This window comes from Meleagris gallopavo, chromosome 6, assembly GCF_905368555.1.
Source record: "Meleagris gallopavo chromosome 6, MGAL_WU_HG_1.1, whole genome shotgun sequence".
Taxonomy (NCBI): Eukaryota; Metazoa; Chordata; class Aves; order Galliformes; family Phasianidae; genus Meleagris; species Meleagris gallopavo.
This window is the reverse complement of record NC_139409.1, coordinates 29,131,431-29,153,700: the sequence shown is the minus strand read 5'-3', so window position 1 is coordinate 29,153,700 and position 22,270 is coordinate 29,131,431. Positions and strand designations below refer to the sequence as shown.

The 22,270-nt window shown below is 35.0% G+C and overlaps 1 protein-coding gene across 2 annotated transcripts in view; it reads right to left on the bottom strand.

Annotated features, from left to right (window-relative positions):
• Positions 1-22,270, bottom strand: part of HDAC9 (histone deacetylase 9) — a 465,688-nt gene that overhangs the window by 70,745 nt on the left and 372,673 nt on the right. For both annotated transcript variants that reach the window (XM_019616457.3, XM_031553921.2), the window contains 2 exons: positions 20,794-20,913; positions 20,363-20,460 (listed from right to left, as the gene is read on the bottom strand). In XM_019616457.3, coding sequence (XP_019472002.2) covers positions 20,363-20,460; positions 20,794-20,913 — 218 coding nt within the window. The remainder of the gene's footprint in view (positions 1-20,362; positions 20,461-20,793; positions 20,914-22,270) is intronic.

The following is a 22,270-nucleotide window of genomic DNA, read 5'->3' as shown; positions in this document are numbered from 1 at the left end:
AGGAAATATGTATGAGCAAAGATTAGACCTCTAGTAGGGTGAAATTTGTCTTGTATAAACATGTAAATGTTTTGATGTTTGTTTCAATCTTTCTATTCAAGGTCACCAATACTATCAGAATATCCTGTAATAGAACCTCTGTTTCTAATTCCAGGATGAAAAGTTTTACCTTAATCCTTTAAAATCCTGTTAAAGATTTGGTTTATTCTGAAGTTGGACTGAGAGTATAGGTTTCTTTTCTTATTTTATCCAGACTAGTTCCACCATGTCTTGAGCAAATCATTATAGTCTTGTCTTTCACACTTCATTGGCTTTTTGGTTTCCATCTGTTTTCTCTCATCTTTTCCTCCTATGTCTCATCTACATTCTCTTTCTACTCTGTTTTCTCTCATCTACTTGCCCATTACTATTAGACCAGCACTGTTTCACCATTTACTTCCCAGTTATCTCACTGAGGTGGAAAATGAATGAGATCTAAAAGCTCCATTCTGATAGACACTGAGGACTTTCAGAAAAATTTAACTTCTTTTATTTATTTATTTTTAAGGTGGTCCTTCACTGACTTAAGCACATTACTTTTCTGAATGTTATCTAAGGTACAGTATATTATTAGTGTATTGTTATTACCTGTATAAAAATAAGCAGAATATTAGTTCATACTTCACTAATTTCTGAAGGGAAGGTATGAATGATTTATTGCTGCAAATTATTGTATCTGTTGAACAAAATTCATTGTAATGTTAATATAATCAATTTAATAAAGCTGCAGTGATACAGAGGTTGCCCCAAAAGTTATGCCTCACATTTAATTCCGTGGAAACTTCAACAGATACAAAGAACAAAATAGCACTAGTTGATCAAGAAAATTCTCAGCTACAAAACATTATTTTTTCAACACAGGCACTGTCACTAGGTATGCATTTTCACCAACAATGAAGAGCTTGCATGCTGTGCTCGTAAAACCCACAGTTCCACAGCTGCTGGAACATCACTGTCTCCACTACTGAAATGTACCACCCACTGCTTCATTGTGCTCTCATTCACTGTTTGGTCTCCATAAATGTTCAGCAAGAATTGATGAATGTCAGCATGTGCAATTTTTTTCTGCATAGAGAAATTCAATGACACACCTTTGCTTCATATACACTTCCACATCAGATTCCATTCTGCTTGTCTGTCCCTCTGCTGCCATCTGTCACACAGCAACAAAATGTAATGAAATACTGGTGGAAGGTACAACCTGTACTGCCATACCACCTACATCTACCTCTGTTATTGTGACCAAGATAATAACATAGGAGGGAAGCAGCCCTTATAGAAGCAAAAGTATGATTCTCACAAAAGGAAAAAATTGCTCAGCATAGCAGGATTAATTTTCTGCCTGCTGTGAAGATATAATCAATGCACTGATGATTAGAATTAATCATTAATTCTTAAATTGTATTCAATAAGAAACTTCCTGCAAGAGTCAACTGAAACATTTTTCTTTCTTAGTAAAGAACAGTTTTTCACAAATGTTCAAAAAAGTACAGTAAAGCACTGAACTTGCAGAAGCATGAGTGTGTTCTTTCTCACGCACTCCTGGGGCTTTCAGAAGTTTCTCATATTTGTGCACTTTTCCTTGTGATCCCTTCAGCACAGTCCACCGTGAAAGACATCCAGAGCTGCAATGTGAAAGGAACTTTGACAAGGTCATCACCTCAGCATCTGGTCCATCATTTAAAGGGTACACAGGTGCATAATTCACAGAATTACCTACGCATTTCTCTGTCTCAGATTTGGGAATACTGGCTGGACACTTAACTATCATTTCTGGTGTTCAGTTGTGCTGCGTCTCTTTTCCTTGAGACAGTTCCCATTTTCAGGAAACGCACCTCTTACAAATAAACAGTCCTTAAGTTGGAAAGCCCTACTTATTGTATGAGACTTAGCGTCTGTTGTGGTGCTAGCAGAGAACTTGAGGCTTTTATTCCTCAAACTCTGTCCTTCTTGTGCTGTCCAAAGGCCCATTTTCAAGCACTGGTGGGACAAACAGTAGGTTCTTGCCCTTCCTTGTGTCAGTGAATGGAGAAAATCACTGCAAACTAGTGTCCTATGGAGAAAACTTCTGGAAATCCCTTTGAGACTTCTACAACTTTGTAGGACATACAAATGGGTTTAGAGAGGCAGCTTGCATGCTGCATCAATTACAGAATCTCTCTAGTTGTGCAAACTGTCAGAGACAGGAGAAAGAATTATCCTACTGCTTATAGCGATGCATTCTCTACTGAATAGAGAAAGGGTAAATGACAGCAAAAATTGGCTAACTTGGATTTTAAGAAATAGTACTACTAGTGTTGTTCCACACTCTGTGGCATACTGTACTCTAATTTTTAAAGCTCAGGTGCTAATATACAGCCTGAAAAGAGTAACATTTGCTACTGAAATCAGCCCCTTTTACTTCCAGAGATGCTCTATTTTGAAGGCTGGCATCTGTGCCACAGCCAAAGTAGTATCTATCTTTCAGTAAAATGCTGGAGTCATGAACTGAGTGATTTGGAACTTATAAACAGATATTCAGGACAGCATTTTTGGAAGACAGCCACCAGAGTGTACTCTATTACAGAATAAATCAAACTGAAAAGATGCTCTCTGTCAAGCTGGAGATACTTTTAGAAAAGATCAATTGCAGAAACCATCACATTTATGTGACTATTTTTAAGCTTGTGTCACCGACAAAAGTATTTCATACACACTGTAAGATCCCAGGTGAGTTCCTCAAACATTTTGCACAGATCACAATACCACTGACTCTTAAATCTAGTGGAGAGGTCTCATTTTTTATAGTACAGTGAAGTACAATTAAGGTATGATCTTCCTCTGACAGGTCTGAAATTATCTCCATCTCAGCTCCTTAGGGAATGTGTTGAAATTTAGCTATTTAAAAGATCTCTAGCCAACATTTCAACTGCTTCAAACACTCATAAATATTAGCAGCTCTGAATTTCTGGAAAGGGATACTGCTGAGAGGTAGTCTCTTTAGGAGTATATAGTACAACCTGACTAAAGTACAACCTCATCCCTGACTACTATTATCGTGCTTCTAGGTCTAAATGCAGCCAACAGTGTTGGCTATGGAAGGTGCAATACAAGGATATAACAAAAAATGTCCAACTGAAGTGGCAAACCTCCCACTTCATCAATAAATTGAAGTGGATAACCTTGTCTATGGATATGACTGTTCTGCGCATTGCTGCATGAAGCAAAGACGTCTGTGCTAGATTTAAAATGAGACAGCTGGGATACCGAAAAACTTTTGCCATAGAGGCACTCAGTTACATTCCCAACAAAAGGAAATTTATCTCAGTGCACTGTATTACTCTGAAACTTGGAGACAGATATGAACTATTTACAGGATATTTGTTTACATTTTGACACAGTGTAGTAAAGGAAAAACCAATTAGCACGTGTAGTCCATGAGAATTATACCTGCAGGCATTCCATGGGTAGCTTGAAGCTGGATTGAGCACATCTACTCTTTCTTTGCAGGTATGGAAGCGTAGGCATACTGCCTACACTATCTTAGAACAAAATCTTTAACTAGACTGGGATGAAATCCCAGTTAACTGAATTTTCCTAGAAGAATGTCCATAATCATAACCTATAATAGAGATTGATTTAACCAGGAATGGCACCCAAATGCAAATGCAGGATTCTAAATGTGACCTAAGGATCTACACTCTCACTATATTTCATGGAGACAGAGTATTCATCTCAGTTACCCATGCAGAGGTATTCAGCAGCTTTTGGGATGCAGAGGAATCTTGGCCACCTGCTGACAATGTGAAAGGGAACAGATATCACAGAAATCCTGTGCCAAAGTTGTCAGCCATCACAGTAAACATCAGTTCCTTGAGCACTTCTCACATGGTACTGGACACGTGTTTTGAAAGCTGAATCAAGGTCCTACTGAGTACAGGCATTGAAGACTAGAAAATTATTCAAATAAGCAGTGTATATCCCTGCTTAAATGTAAGTACACAGCTCCCTCAGTTCAGTTGACTGAATCATCCTGGGTATTTGGGCATCTTGCTCATATGGAGATGCCTAGATTGCAGATGAATGGTTGCATGCCTGATCTTGGCCCCAAAATCCTCTCTGTTTGCATGCCAGCTTTTATTTGTAACCTAATGTGAAGTAAGAAATCATGAATCACAACTGCAATGATACTATTGAGTAAATCAACAGCTCCAGCAGATAAATCATTTTAAGAAACTTTCCATTGATGCTATTCTCCAGCCAGTCTTGAGGTACTGATGCAGAGAAGGTCAGACAGCAGAGGAGCTCAACCTTGTTCTTCCAAGTATAAAGTCATGTCTCTTCATATTCAAAGTAGAAAAGACATAAGGAAGTGAATCACAACTGGATAATCAAAGTTTTCAACTAAGATCTCAAAATCTGAGGCTGCCTCCCACATATTTCTTTAAGGTACTAGTACAAATTGTTTCCACAGCAGGCAGAATGTTCCGTTTCTTCTCAATGACTTGTACACTGCTGATTTTTCAGTGCAAAAATTATAGTCCAATCTGGGCAGCTAATATTATAATAGTTTATAACAATAATTATCTGAATTTTATGAAGATAATAACACATGAACAAGACAAGACTTAGCACTTTGTTTATTTCACAATTCTTGCTTAACCTAACATGGCATAAATAGTATGGAACTGCAATTATACAATAGCTTCCATTAAATAAAAATGGCTTGGTTTTTAACTGTCAAAGGCATGAAATATTAGTCATTTTTAAAGATGACTAAAATACGTTTGATTGCAAATTCAAGACAGTGGTTTATGTTATAGTTAAAATAGAATTTTATTTCTGCTAAAAATATTTTAAGCTCAATTATAAATAGAATGCAAAGTGAAGCCTTTTAAATCTTTAAAGAAACATTAAATTTGTGTGATGTTCCTGTGTTTCATTACAACACTATCAATCACTGTAGTTATTTTGGAATACTGTACATATGAATTAAATTAAAGCACCAGAGGTATTAGGAGAAAAAAAAATACAAGTAAAAGCACTCACTTTCTTTTCATAATCCTAAATCTGACCTTGCTAACAGGCAGGTGCAAGACTTCACACTACAACTAAGAAGGATAAAGAAGTACGATATCCTCATTTTTCTTCTAATTGTCATTTTCTCCAAATCATATTAAGCCCCATTTGTTTTATATGATATTCACAACGATCTCCTTTTATTTTTTTCAAGTTTATTGTGGTCACAGAAATAAAAGTACAATCCTTTGATCTCCCACATCACACACAAGTAATCTAAGAGAATATAGTATATACCATGATATGAGAAATGGATCCCAGCTGAATTCCTCAGTCAAAAGAATTACATACCTATTGTAATCCTCTACAAAAGTCCTCTGCAGTTAACTATTCTCACTATTGTTAGTGATTACAGTAATGAAACGTCACAGTCAAAATCCACAGGTATATACTTCAGTTTGGTAATATACTTATTAATCTTCCATTGTTTGCTACCAGTGCAACAAATGACTTGCATGAAAGCAATCTAGGATAACATAAATACGTAAAGCATCAGCATCCAGTTAAATCTTCTTAGTGTCAGTTATCTTCCAGTTACCTTCTTATTATCAGAGAGTAAAAAAAAAAAGATGTTATGAACAACAAAATACAGTGCTGCTGAAACATGTAATGGTCATTTCATCTAAAAGCAACTTATTGAACCCCGCTAGATGAAGTCACCTCTTCACGCTTTCTAAAATGACATATAGAAAGAATAATGAAAAGAAGAATTAAAATTAAGAAAATGGTAATAGATTTACAAAATAATGATATTTGACAATCACTTTTTTAAACCCTATTTTAAAAATGCAGAAATTTCACAGAATTAGTGAAGTCAGTGGGGCCCAACATGTAGTCTTGGCTCAGCCAGTGAATTGCTGTGTGGTCTCTATAGTGTTTTGGAAATATACAACACAACACGATTACATCAGATAATGGATACTTTATGAATATTTTTCTTAGGATTTCTTATTTTTTTTAATTGCATATTTACAAGCAATTGTAACTAAACCGTAAGGTGCAAATTATGAAAGTACATGGCCCTCAGCTCTACATTAAAAATACACTTTTTAGTAATGAACATTCTACCACCTTAAAAATATTGTTGGAAACATTAAGAATAAGTGGTTTAGGCATCCAGGGAATTCTTTCCTGCAATAAAATGCTTCCTCAGTCACTATCCCCTGCATGACTTACAGCAAACACCCAAGCTTAACTGTATAATGTTTGCAGACAGATGTGCAAAGGTCAGATTAAATCACAAGTAGATTTCATATTCTTATTCTTTTTTTTTTTTTTTTTTTTGAAGACATTGTTAGGCATATGTGTAAGGTATGAATTAAATCACTAATAGATTATGTAGTCCCACTTCTCCCAGTCAATAAATCTCTTCCAATATACCGTAATATCTTGATATCACTTTATATACTCCCCTAACTCCCAATAATTTCCACAAAATTTGGGAAATGTAGTTGAAAATACACTCAGACACAGAAGACTTACGCCCTACACCTTCTCAGTGTCACATCATTGCCCTGCTTCTTCCTTTAAAAAAAATAAATCTTGATTTCTCAAAACAGCAAATCTACATAGTTTTGTTAAGAGTTTCAGATAGCAAACTGTCTCTTAAGAAGCATAGTATCATGAAGGAAGTTTTCATTTTTGATATAGTTATTAAAAATGAGAGCAAACAAATTCTACTGTTAAATAAAGACCAGAACATCTATCCATCTGGAAATATTGTTCACAGGAACTCTCACACTATGACACCTACACTATTATTTTCTCACAAAACAACCATCTATATTAGAAGGGAAATCATTGTTTTCTGATAATTGTAATGAATTATGATTATTTCAAAAGGTATTTTGTCTTAGACTAGTGCTAACAAAATGTGTGTCAATATACATATAACTAGCTCCCTCTGATGCTAGCTATGGTTTAACAGGTAAAATTTCACAAAATATTGATTAAAAAAACTAAAACCTGCTGCTTTTCTTTAAAGTGTGTAACCAATTCACCATTCTACTAACATAAAATGTGTTAAAATGACAGGGCATATGAAAGGGAAGAAAAACAAGAAACCTTCAGGCTTCTTAAATAGGAATCCTTTGTGTTAAAAAATCTGCCATAAAGATGTAAAATCTGCATTATAGCACAGATATTATTCATAAAATAATACAAGGTGGAACTATCTCAAATTATAGAAGTCTTCTTTGTGAAACTGCTGTCTTAAGGAAAGGGCAGGATACTCTGCGGAAAGCATATTTATGACATTTCTAATTTTAATGAAGACATGTTCATTAAGAAAAGCAGGATTACTAGCTCCTTAAAAACAACAACAATTAAAAAAAACACAAACAAGCAAAACAATACAAAACAAACAAAAAAAAAACAACAAAGGAAATGAAAAGGAGAAAGCAATGAAACTGATTTTTTTGTCTCCCAAGCTCATGGAAATACAGTTTGTGCTTCTTGATCTAAACTTCACAGACTGATTCCCACCAGCAAGTAATATTCATCAGTATTTTTTTAATTATATATTAGTATTGGTAATATGGGATCAGGTGCAAACTGGGCAGTTAGTCTTGGGAGGCCCAATCCTGCAAACATTAATGCACATGTGTAGCTGTACTGAGCTTAGTAGCCCAACTGGTTAGGGAGCATGGAATTAATATGTAAAAACATTCGGCCAACTGGTCAGGGAGCACGGAATTAATATGTAAATACATGCAGCCACGTCTAAGCATCTGTGGGATCTGTCCTGGGATACCCAACAGCAGAACTTCCTAGGAACTTCCGTGGCCTCAGACACTGATTTCTGAAGCCCACCAGACATCTCTTCCACTACAGTGTCCAGATCTGAAAATTCATTCATGCACAGGGGTTCACCCAGTTTCTTTTTTTTCCAGCAGCACTACCAGCTGGAGCGGCTAAAGAGATTAGGACCAAACTCTGAAAGTAATTATCATGAAGAGAATAACTTAGAACTAACATTGCTAAAATACCTCAACTGTCGCTTACCATTACGGTATTTCACAGGCGCCCTTGTATTTTTGCAGAGCACATTACAAGTTACCCTCAAGATATCAGGGTAGTTGCAAAAAGTAGGTTCTGTAGGGTGTCAGGTCTGCAAACACACTGTAGGGGTTTCCTCACTTATTCCCACTTCAAAGAAGCATTAAGAACAATTTCTCTTTATTACAGATTTTAACTAGATTTCTTTCCTCTGTGATGATTAATTAGGCGTTTGTTAAAATTTGCCTTCTTTTCCACCTCTAAGAATAAATGTCCCCTCCTGCTAATCAGACACAAACAAAATGTTTTGAAAAGTAATCACTTGCTAAAAAAAAAATGGAAATTGGGCTTCTGTGTTTTGAGGAATGTACGCACATAGCACAGTGAAATTTAACACGGGTAAATGATCTGACTACCTCAAAGTGAAGTTTTTGCCTTCCTACAGTGGCCTTTCACCCTGCCCTTTCCTCCAATCTGAGGAGAGCTGATGTTGATGGAACATATAATGGCTCCTTTCCTGTGTAGTAAAGTCAGCAATAAAGCTCAGTAATTAAGGTGACCGGGGAGGCCCAGCCCAGCAGGCTAGTGGTGTGGCGAACACTTTCAGAACTTCAAACAATATCAAAGTCACTGAAAAATGGGCCTAGTTCAGGACTGGTTTGAATTAAGCCTCACTTCCACACGCACTTTTCAAATCCAAGCTCAAACAAGAAAGCCAAGGCCTTCTGGATTTCATTAGAGCCAATTATCTTATCTGTTTCATCTCAGGCCTGACCCTAAGGCTGGCAAACAGCTATTCAGTGCGTTTGTGTGGTTGTTTGAGAAAGCCTCCAGCCAGCCAATAGCCTGAGGAACTGCTAATTAAAACACAGTTGCCCCCTGCCTCTAGTGATTAAATATTTTCAAGCTTTTGTAAATAATTTTTCCATTCTTTGCCCCAAGCCTCAGAGGTCCAATACATGCAGTAATTTATTTAGTTTGTTAAAGAATAGTGCTGGAAATAAAACTATAATAGAAACTTAGGAAGCTCTTATATCTTGCTTAAATTCTGCAAGTGATATTCTAAATTCTACATTCTAGTCTTAATAACCTTACTGTGATTGAAGCGTTGCAGTGTACAAAAGGCTCTATATTTTGTTGATAATCATCATGTTTCCCTAGATGTCAACAAGATATGCATGCTTATGGGCTTAATGAGATCATGGACAGTGCAGCAGTGATACTGAGCAATATATGTGTTCTTGAGCTAAACAAACAGGAGGAGGATCACACTTCCAAAGCATGTTTGGAGGACTGAATCCTACCAGTGCCATATCCATATGTCTCACTGGAACAAGAACAGATACATTACATTGTTCCACATAAAATCGGTTCATTCACAATGAAAACAAAGAACTGCACATCTTTCATCTGGTCTAGAGGACTCAATCCCTCCATCTTCCCCTTTCAAGTCCTAGGAAGACATCCTCTCTATATGAGATCTTGAAGTCCTCTATATGAGGACTTGAAGGGATAATGTCTGCCTTGTCTCCGGGATTCCACCAGCTTGCATGACCCCATGTGCCAAATCAGCCAATGTCCCCAGTGCTTGTTGTGTGTACCTCTCATGCAATGTGATGCAGACTGCAGCCAGCCTACCTCCCTTCTTATTTCTACCAATCAAAAACATCTCCCAAATCAATCTTCTAAGTCTTTAAATCTTACTATTATTCTTAATAATAACGTATTTATATTAGTACATTATACTGGAACTTCTGTCATGTACAATAACTTCATTGTATTAGACTGCAAAGAAAGAACATAAAGATGACTCCTGTCTAGACACTCTATGTGTAAGTGGCTCCTGACTATACATTCTGGAGAACTTAGCAGTGTACAAATTCAGCTACTGTTCGCATATAGGAAATATAGCAGTGTTTCAGAGGAAAGGAAGGCTGAAATTCTAATCTGAAGAAGATCTAGAGCAGAACTGCAGGACAGACAGCAATCTGTAAAATCAGTGGTTTTGAGGACAGAGATGGAGAAAGGGTGACAGAGAGCTTAATAGTGCTTCTACTTTTCAGTGAAACATGATTGTATCACTAGCGACAATAGCCTCTTATGAGAGGAATTCAAATTTAAATAGATGAATAAGAGGAAAGAGAAAATAGGTGGGTGATGAATTGTAATTTTCAGATCCAGAGGGAACCTGTTTTCATAGAAAGCTGATCACAAATGGAGTGAAGCAGACGTTAATAAAGCATGGGGATTGAGAAGTCCCTGTCACATAGGAATTGAAGCACTTGCAGAGGTTTAACAATAGTTTATTACTTTGTAAACTTCTTAATTGGTAATAGGGAAGCACTCTCCTGTCAGATTAATAATGCATGATGAAATATGTAGTTTTTCATGACATATATCTTTTTACTAAAATATAATCTTTTTGTATGTGTGGATCTCTAATATTTTGCAGAGGGCAACCTTTTTTACAGTACAGAAAAGAAAAATAACATTTAAAATAGCTTGACAGTAAAAGCATTAACTTCCGATTGATAAGGTCAGGTTCAAGTCCCTGATTTGTAAGAACTAGGGAAGAAAAATTGTTTTTAATAATTCAGGGATGAGTTTTTTTCACTTAGAGTTTTTTGCTTCCTAGAGTGATGTCCTCGCCGTGAGGCTGGATATGAACACAGTCATGAAAGGGTTTGAAACACACACTTAGCTGTTTTCTTGCAGGTTTTCAAATGGTTTTGCTTTTGTTCCAGTGTAAAAGAAAATCGTATGTCAAAACCATGGACAGTTGCTACTTACTGGAACTGCTGTCTTTAGTCAGCTCTACTTAGCATTTCACACCACACCCAGAATAGGAGAAAGAAAGCAGCAAAGACCAGTGGATTTACTGATGGGGAAAAAAGGACCAAATAAGCATCTTCTTTCCTTCAGTCCTGTATTTTACATTATCTGACATGAATGTACACTGTAGCATGACACAGAAAAAATACTAAGCAGTTTTCCAGCTATGCCTTCCCCAAGGCATAGCTATTTTCAGCCCGGTTATAATGAATGCACTGTAATCTTTTTGGTTTAATTTTTTGTGAATTTTTAATACCTTTTGAATTTTGGTAATTTTATTTTGACACCCAATATACTGTGACTAGAAAGACAGTGGTAGGCAAACATATGAGTCAGATAAACTTTAAAAGCTTGGTTTGTTTCAGGCCATGATAAATCATAAGAGTGTTTGCATATAATTTAAAAGATTTAATTACTCAATCATGCTAAATGTAGTCAAATTATCTAGGTTCAGATCCTGTCACATTTATTGGTGAACAGCCTTTGGTTTCACAAACTTTCTGTGATGACTCTTGCAAGAAGTTACTGTTGAATATAAGCAACATTACATGTTAGCCATTAATTAATTAATGCTGGTGTGCAAAGCGGACCCTAGAAGACCTAAAATTAAGTATTTTTGATCACAAGACAAAGGTTTAGCCTTCCTTAAGCAAAAAAATACAAACATATGACAAACATGGTAAATTACTCCATGAATGAGATTTTTTTCTTATACTACTTGTAGGAGTTTGAAGTCTGATAGATTCCCTCACTCTGAGTAACAATCTACTTTTCACGAAGCTGTACTGATTTAATGGGATTACTGGTGGCTCAAGCAGCGCTAATACCACATAATCGTGAGTCATAGACCTCCCTGAACTTTTTCATTAGATATCTATTTTTAAGATATACGTGTTTTCATAGTTTTAAACATCTCTTTTGCAAGATTAAGAACTCACTTAAAAAAGTAATAACATACTCAGAATTGGGGCTCTGGCAACAACCAGTAACATGAAACCTCATAAGATCTTGCAGCACTGAGCAGAGTGCTACTCAGCATAACTCAGGATTTCAAAATTTGTGACTTGATAGATTTTTCTGTTTTCCTTTGGAATTACTGACGCTTTACATGCTAGAATATGTGTTCTTGTTTTTGGCTTGTTTTTTTTTTTTTTTTTTTTTTTTTTAAGTATGAAAAAGACTTGTTCTTTAATTTCTTTACAAGCAAAGAGTAGCATAGGTACACAAAATCATTAGATATTAAAAATATCTCCAAGGAGTTATTGATGCAAAAGTATGTGAACATCTATAAGCACAGACATGCCCCAGAGGTATCTACACAATCTTATACAGACACACCAGGTGTGTGAGCACACACAGAACCTCACAATCCAACTTATGTTTGAAAGGAGGAAAATAAAAACTCTGGTTTCTTTTTCTTGAAGTACTAAAAGAAGAATAGTGGAGGTCTCATTAGCTGAGCTGGCTAAAGAAGACATGAATAAGAACTGTGTAGCTGAAAGGCCTCTGTTTCTGCTGTTCTTGTAACAACACTTCTGTCTGATTCTGGATAATGGGCTTTTAATAAAAATACCCACCAAAGGAAAACAATTAAACAATACATAAAGCACCAGGGTGCAATCTAGTGGTTCTGTTATAGTCTGGAGCTGTTCCAGCAGAGAACATGTGGATATTTTTTACAGGCTATAGCGTAGTTCTCAAAAGTTATTATAAAGCAACAAAATTTAAATTGAGGCTGGACATCCACACAATCACTCAGTGTTGCTGTAGGACTTCTAATTCAGACCTAAGATTTATCTCTATTTTACATACCACAGATATTTTGACTTTTAGAGTAAAAATATCTTCTCTCCCAGCTTTTTAATTTATTCCGGGATGTTTTTAGTGGTATTTCTCATATTTTCATCAAAGTATTTGACAATTCTTTATCCATGCACCTTTATTCTTTCATCTTTCTAACTTGACAAAAATTGGGAAACTTTTCTACTGCAGAAGAGCTCGGGTATTTTTTGGCACTTTTAAACTACAGACCATGTACAGCTTAGGTTTTAATCAAAAAGTTTTTAACCTGAACCACATAAACCTGACACATTCCATATTTTATTATCCTTTCTCCTCCACCCCCTTTTCTGCCATGTCAATAAAAGGAGCTGTGCATCTGCAGAAAAGTAAGTTGGCACTAATTAATTTATGTAACAAAAGGTTTCATTTCTCTAGTTCCAGTGCATGAAAGGAGCATCATATGCAGTTTTTAAAATTCTGGTACAGTAAAGGTGAAAATTTAGAAGAGTTTGGTGAGAAGAAGTTAGATTTTCCAAATAAAAATAAAGAAGGAGGAAGAACAAACAGTTGCAAGATATAAACAGTGCTGCCAGGATTAGTTTTCTGGTGAACTCTGAAATATAACCAAACGTTGAAAAGCTGTTTATGCTAGAGTTTCAAGTGCTTTTAACTCTGCTTCTCAATATCCTAAAGGAGACTTTCTTTATCAGTGCTAACACTAGTACTAATACTACCAATACCACTACCAAAACGAATACTAATAAATACTAATAAATATAATACAATACTAATCTGCATGCTCAGAACTTTTGTCAAGATAAAGAAAACATGAAAATTTATCGTTATACTCAAAAAAAGTCACAATTAAAAGCTTTTCCAAAGCCACTGATCCATAGACTACTGGATATTTACACATGGAACTTATGTTCTCAGCAGATTTTAAAAATAATATTCCAAAAATCTTCAACCTTTTCCCAAATTCTTCAAATGGAACTGCTCAGGAAGTTCTTTTTTTAGGTGTTTCATGCACCTTTCCTTGAATACTGCTCAGACATTTTCCGTGACAGAATGGAAAAGAAAGACCTCTGATTGATATACCCATCTTATAACAACATTTGGTAGAAGCTGACAAACTCAGAAATCTACAATTGATTGTAACTCAAATTTACAACTCTAGAGTGCTGTGGATGACTGCAATATACCTACATACAGATACCATTACATACACTTTCTAGAGTTTCCATAACTGTTCTACTCAGCTATATTTTTCTACATAAAGCTGTACTATACACATGAGAACATAGGATTATAGTAAATTAGTACTTTACATAACATCCATCTTCATTTGGGTAAATCATTACTTGCCTCTTGCAGATATGACTCAGAGATTCTGCCTCCTTCCTTATGAAGTGTTGAACCCGCTGCTGTCCACAAATAGACTAGAGATAACAGTTTCTGGAGTAATCATTGCCAGTTATTATAAAAGAAAATATTGAGAAATAAAATTTTTATTTCCATTTGTTAATATAAACATGGCATTTTGCTAGTCTGAGCTGATTGCCACTGGAGTCCTCTGATAACATAATAGATTAAGGTTCTGAAGATCTTGGGTCTTTATAACTTCTGTTTTTTTGTGACTCATGAGGCTGAGCAGTTAATTTGGCTTTTTTGTTTCCTTTTCCACATTTTGTGTTTTTATCTCTTTTCACTAAAAGTTCTAGAAAGAGAAACTGAATCTTAACATAGGTTTTACACCGTAATATAACCTTATCAGCAGTCTCTGGACATTGTAGTCTTAGAAATGGCAGCATTAAGCTATGAATATTTAGAATTACTGTCTCAAAATTGTTCTTAGTGGAATTCATTAAACTTTATAACAATATACCATTGTTCTATGACTTAAAATAAAGCTAGGTACCGCTAGAAAAAATGTTGATTTTTTACTCCCACATTCTTTTGTTCTGTTTGTCAGAAGCCAGAGTTTCTGTTCAGAGAACTAGAGTATATTGCAGAGGGGGATGTCAAATAAAGCCATAATAATATTCAAAATAATATAAATCGATGGTTCGCCCTCATGTGGTACATTAAGCTTACTTCTAGAGAATAGAAAAGTTTCAGAGATGAGCAATTGCAATAATAAAAAACTAGGTATATTTCTAAATAAAGAGAGATTGAAAATACAAGAAATGCTGACTTTTCAGAGAAGAAAAATAAGGAAGAATGTGAGAGGAATCCAAACATGTTTAAAATAATAGATATGCATAGGCAAGAGTGTACACTTCATCTACTGACATGGTACACAAACACATGTATTTTTAATGAAATTGGAAGACCAGAGATTTGAGATAAAAAAGGAATTTTTCTTTTCAGACACACATACATAAGACCAGGAAACTCAGTACCAAAAGATTAAATGAATACAGAATCTTAACACATACAAAAGTGATTAAAGTTGTTATATCCAATTCTGTGGCAAACAAAAATTTATAAAAGCAAATTTATGGGAAAATTAAAGTAATGTATACAAATGTCTACTATCTATACTTACATGAAACAGTATAGATAAAACACACTAATATTTCTTTGAGTTTCCTTTTGGAGTATATATATGAATTTGTAACTTTAAAAGTAAGAAAAAAATCAACAAAAAACAAACGATAGATTATATTCAGAACAGAGTTAGTAAGGAGAATATATTTGAAAAAGAACAAAAATGTATTTACAATGTTTTTCACAATGAATATCAAAATAAAACATCACCAGATCAGGAAATACAAAACTAAGACCCAAAAAAGGTCATTATACATCCATGTAATTTCTGAAATAATCTTAATTATGCCCTAGAAGATTATAAGACTGAAATGAACATTTCTGAATCCTTTTTTCAGGGGTTAGATCACAGTGATTTTTAAACATATTTATTTTCTACCAAAATAATTTCTCTGAAAGGAAGTGAAGATTTTCTGTGTATTCTTATTTTCTTTCATTTCTACACTTCAACATAATTGGTTTCAAACGTGAGTTTGATTTTGAATTCTCTTTTTTAAAGAATAATTATTTTGAAATACTTATAAATTCTGTGTTGTATTTACAATTAAACCATGGATATGTAAGTTAATTCTTAACTCCTCCTTAGTGTCACTTATATCTTTTAAATTTGCTCACCGTATTAAATTAAAATCATACACATGACTGCTAAAAATCAACCTCAAATATAATATTGTCATGAGCTATTTCTAACGATTCCAAGAAACACACACACATTTCATTTTATATAAGCTTTTATGACCAGGTTCACTGATATGCTGTGGCTGTTTTACGCTACTCTCGAGTAGAGCAAAACAGCCAGAGCATACAGGCTGGTTAAACTAAATTTACAACTCCTTTGTTGAATAAAAGCAGTACAAAGCAGTTGGAAGGCACACTCATTTTCCTTCTGTCTCTTGCTTGTTCTTCACCCTTCTCAGTTCTCACATTTGCTTCCATTTCCTCCTGCATCTGCTATAACAGATTTCTTCTGTCATCTGTAAGCTCTGAGTGCATACATGTACATGTGTGTGTGTACAACACAGACCTTCTGCTTCCTTTACTGAAAGCATATGGTATAACACGTAGCTTAAGAAAGTAATTATTTGAACATTAATATCTGACCATCCCTCTTGTTTTTTTTCTATAGCTGCTGGCAGAAGAGTGTGGATTACACTCTCATAAAGTGAAGTGTAGAATCATCATCTCAGTAAACAGCAACTATCTTCTATATTTTCAAAGAGATTAAAACAAATTTCACTTGAATAGATGGAATTAAATGATGAAACATAACTCTCTAGAGCCAAAGGCCTTGAAAATATTGGTAAAGAGCTGTGTATTTTTTTTATCATAAGGAAAAAGAAGATATGAATATCCTTTAGGAAAAAAACATTCTTTCAAGGAATTCTGAAGATAAAATAGTTGCTTAACTATGCTAATTATCAAACAAGACTTTTCTGGCAAAATTAAATAATGCACTTCTATTCGATTCTACAGAAACTTCTGCCTTCTACATTTTCTACTACCTTCTCATAGTTAACATGAGTAAATACATTTTCTTACTAGAAACTGAATATAAATGAAATGAAATCCAACTTTATAAATAAAATCTTTAACACGTCTAAAATGTGTTAAAATTTGAATTTACACTATAAAAAAAAAAAAGTTAGTTTAAAAGTACAAGAAAGACTCTCCACATAGCACAGACAACTAAATGGCAGACTCAAACAACTGTCCAGTTTCCTACTAGTGTCCCACAGAAGCTACCACATTCTGTTGCAGTAATTACTCTGTGATATGGTTCTAACTAATCTTCAACTGTCTTGAATTTTTATACAACAATTGTTTTTTTTTTCCCCCAACAAAGCAGAAATATTTTCTAGGATAGTTTGGAGGAAGACATTGAAGTGAAAGCTCATTAAGTCACAACATGATTTGATTCGAATATTCAAATAGATCTATCTAGTCATTTTTGCAGCTGAAAATTACAAATACTCAGCTACATGTATTTATATGTACGTGTGCGTGTATAAATGCTCGTACAGTTCTAGAAGTATATTCCGTAAGAACAATTCCTGATGTCTAATACATCATCGTATAGAGCAATACTTGAGCAAATATTTAGAGTCATGAAAAGGGACTTGATCTCTATTTATATGGACATTATCATTCAGAAGTATCTCCGCTATAAAATCTGATAGTCAATCAAGAAGAAATGAGTTATCTAGTATCATGGTTGCAGACACTTCAAATAAGTGCTTAGTGCAATTCTAGGAAGATACTAGGGTTCTGTGGGTTAGAAACCAAAAGCTATGTGGACCCTCTTGGGAGCTCAGTTCCTAAGGACTCAGATAATTAAGTTTCCAAGTTGCTAGAAAGCAGGAAGCCTCAACTGCTCTCCAGTTCAGCTCCATCTGCCTCCAAACTTCCTGACATCTTCATTATGTTGGAAGGGACCTTAAACAGTACACTGTCCTGCCTCTGCTAGGGACTGAATCTTGTATAAGTTTTTTCTCTGCTAGGGAGTAAATATGAAGAGAGAATCTCTCAATTTTGTCTCTTCATTTTCCTCTTCTCAAAAATGAGGATATCCAACGCTTTCCCCATCTCTTTGTTAAGAACATCTACATAATTCTGTCTCTAAAATAAATATATTTAAAAAATAACACGCTCATTTTCCTAACTACAAATTTTACTACATACTTCCATATAAACCGACCTGTTCCAGCTCCTGAGCAACAGCTGACATGCTGGCTTGTTTACTAGGTCTCGTATTGGTTTTCTCCAAGACTCTACGTTCCTTCCTGTCTATGGCAAAAGATTGCACTGTGGAATTCTCATAATATAATAATTCTGTCCTGGCCAAATTCATAATGCATATTACACCATCTATGGTATTTTGGATCATAGCAGGGATAGATTCTGTATGAAAGATTGACTCATCATTAGTAATTGTAAATTTACCTATCACTATGAGCAAACCCAGAGAAAATGGGTATTTGGATTATCCTGCATAATTTATAGATATTTGTATTCGTGCTACAAATTTCTTCACTGATGCCATAGTAGTCATAAAAAATCCATATCAAAAGCATTACAGATGGTACAAAGACCATCTTTGCTGAAAAGGAGCTTAGAACATAGGGAAACACTTCCTGTTGTTCAAGTACTTTTGGAAAAATGGAAGCATGGCAGCATGTATTATAATTAGTCAACAGCATATATTTCTAGAAAAAAAATTAAAAATAGCGGTTGACTATTTAACAATAAGATCTTGCCCACATTAATTGGAATACTAATTGTGCATCTAAAATTATTTAACTTTGAAATTATTTATTATTATTAAAATTTAAAATATATTAAATTTTCAACCACTGGCAATTCTTTTAAAGGATAACTTTATTCTTACATTGAATTTATTTGCTTTTAAAAAAGTATAATTAAGCACTTATTTTAGAGGCATGCCTGCAAATGATTAGTCATTGTGTAGAAGTCTACATGAATTTTATTTTTCTGAATAGTGCTATTTTGCAAGGCAAAACATTTGCAGACTGAAATTCCTTTTAACTCCAAAGCAGACTGAAATGCTTAACAGTAGAGCTGCTTCAAACTGCTCATGAGTTTGCCTTTTACTAGAACTACAACAAATATGTTTGAAAAGATTTTTCAAACCCAAGTATTTATTGTCAGGACAGAAAGGATTCCAGTTACAGTTGTAGTCATTTATATGAGTCTTCTTAAACCATCATTCTCCACAGCGCTAATGTGGTCACATTACCTATATCATTATTGCTTACGTTGCATCCAGACCAAGAAATCTGGGATGATCATATTAGACATTAATATCAGATACTGATATCAGTTATTTGAACCATCCAGTCCTCTCAATTCCATAAAATCTCAACAAAGAATAATACATTGGAAGATAACAACGATCTTGGAGGCAACATCAAGCTATAGAGGATTTTAAATTGGCCACTACTTATTTGTTCAGATTTTTTTTAAGTGCTGTAAATAAAACTCATAAAGTTTTTTTTCCACGATGATTGTGTGACACTGTGAGTGTGCTGGGTCATTTCTGTGTCTGGGACTTTCAATTGAGGTATGTTGTTTGTCAGATCCTTGGCATGTTATTTTGTGGACAACACAGGAGTACTTCAGAAAATAAAGCAAAATTGTGTTTTATACTTTTTATGATGTATTTTGTAAAGAACATAACTCAATCTACATAAGGCAAATGCATTTTTTCAAACTAAAATTCTTGGACATGATCTGATAAGGAAGTTGTCTCATTGCCTTTCCAGCTTGTCAGCTTTCACTAATTGAAATCTCTTTTCAGACATGTATCATTTATCCAGTTATGAGAGGTGAGTGCTCATTAAACACTTCCACTGAACTGCTGAACAATGAAGGGAAATGATGTATGTAAAACAGGACTACTGAAAGTCTAACAGAGCATGTTTGAAAGTGGTTCTATCTCCTCCAGTCCCATGAAAAAGACTAACGATTATGATGAATCACCTATGAGAGAATGAAATTTCATTTATAATGAGCTATTGAAAGCAAAGAGAAACATAGTGTGCAACATTTCCTATAACTCTTGTTGAGATTTTCACTTTTAAGTAACGAGCTTTCCACTGAAATTCACAGAAAATGACAGTTGGGCAAATTTGTGAGCATCATATGAGTATCATGATGAGAATTTTAATCTAATGAGGATCACTGGGTTTGGACCATACTTACTAGTGCTTTGTGCTACACTTCCACATACCATAATCAATATGAACAGTATTTTTCTTGTGTCTGGTATCATTGCTTACATTTAAATTTTGTAGATAGAGAAGTCAGGAAGCTCAAAGTCATTTTAATGGCATGATATGATAATAATAAAATAAATGAGTGATCAAATCATTAGACCTTTTTTTATTATTATTCTATGTGAGTGACCACTACAACTGAACTACCCATTTATTAATTTTACTGAGATTTCACACACCGGGATACTGGTATTAAAACAATTTCACCATGGGTTTCACCATTCTCCTGCCTTTTAAAATTATAGTCATTCTTATTCATGTGTTTATGTTGTACCACCAGTTTTCAAACTTTAAAAGAAAAAGGTACTGACCTGAATGCTGTGAGATATTCAACATCTCCCATGGGAGGATCCAAACCACCTGTCCAAGCAATATTTATATTAAAACCTTCACCTGGGCCACTTCCAACCTGAAAAAATAGGAAGAAAATGCCAAAAAGAAGTAAAAAGGAGGAAAAGAGAGGAGGGAAAGAGAGGGAAAGAAAGACCAAAAAAAAAAAAAAATCTGAAGTGTGCTTTAGAAACAAACATCAAACAAAACATCAGATCAGCCAGGCTTATTTGACAAGGACTGCTCTGGGTTATGCACTTGTTCTTCACTAGTCCCCTACTCCCAGTGGACAATTTGGTAATCTGGTGTAATTTTAAGAACCAGAGAAGGACAAGAAAATTAGGGGTAATCATGCAATGCAATTACCTGAAAGATACAAATAAAAATGGGGCTCTAAAGAAATAAACCTAACCTCATTTGGGGCTCCACTGCCAGGGAAGAAGTTGCCTTCATCATAGCGATGGAGGGAAACATACAGGATGCTGGGGTCAGCATAAAAAGCCTGCTGTGTACCGTTGCCATGGTGAACATCCTAAAGGAGAAAGAAAACAGATGACAAATGTAATAACGTCCAACTCAGTGTAGAGAGCTCAGTTCTGCTTTCTTTTACCCCCTCTCTCTCTGTTTCTCTCCCTCGCCCTTCTTTTGTCTTTCCTTTTCCCCCTCCCTTCACCACCCCATACTTCCTGAACTTTCAGGCAAATTACTCTTTAATGCACTCATTTTTTAAACTGGCTTCTAAAAATCAGGAAACCATAGCGAGCATGCCCTGGAGACTCCAGATGAGCAGTCATTGAGAAATCCCAGTCCTTTTGTACAATTAGATATTTATACACCAGCTCTTTGTACTCCTTGCCTCAGTGATGGAATCTAGCATCCTGTTTTATGGAGGAATTTTATGACTTATTAACTGCCAACAGTTCATAACCCCTCAGGCTTAATTAACTAGCCTCATTGGCCTCTGAAGAAAGACTAATGTTTAAACTACAAACTAGTATTTTGCAGAAGGATCCATGGTTTACAGAGCTTTTTCACAATTCTTGACAGAACACTAAACATAAGTGTATTCATTGATTTGCCAAGTTCCACTATTGAGGTCAAGGGCTCTGCGACCAGCTGAGTAAATTGGCTTTCTTGAAACATTCAGTTCAGTTAGCAGTCCCTCAGCAGTTAGATCCACATCAAAAGAGATGCCAGATGCAGAAAGGACTTCATACTTCACTTTTACAAAATCATGACGGCAACAGTTGAAGACACAGGAATATGATCTCATTAGCTATTAAATTATCTGGCCGATATATGGTGCCTTCCACAATCAAGGAGTGACCTTGGCCAGCGTTCATACTTTGAACATTATAGAATGCCAGAGAAAAGAAATTCTTTCATTAAATAAAATACTGGAAAAAAAATTCTGGCTGCATATCTGTATAAAAAAGAATTACAGTATGCAATTTTCATATCTTAAAATTTTGTTTTCATAGTTATACTATCATAATGTACATTCAGACATACACAATTTTACACTAAACTTTTTTTGTAAACTCTTGGGATTTTTAAGAAGCTAAAAAATTATATATATTGTTCATTCTCTGCCTTTAGTCAATCCATTTAAAATTTCTGACAATGACAGAATCGTTCATATTTTACAAATGCTATGAGGTTTGAAACAAATTAAGTATCAGAGAAACAATGGTCACATTTTCTCTAGGATACCTGGACTTCAGAAAGTGTCAAGTTAAGTCTAAACAGTCAAGAGCACAGCAAAAATTGTTCAATGCATTTTCTCTTTGCCAGCTGATGTAGCCCACACTTCCCACACACACTGCTCAAGGCTTTCTGCGTAGACTGAGTCTTATCCATACTGCATTAATTTTGATTTGGTCTCCTCT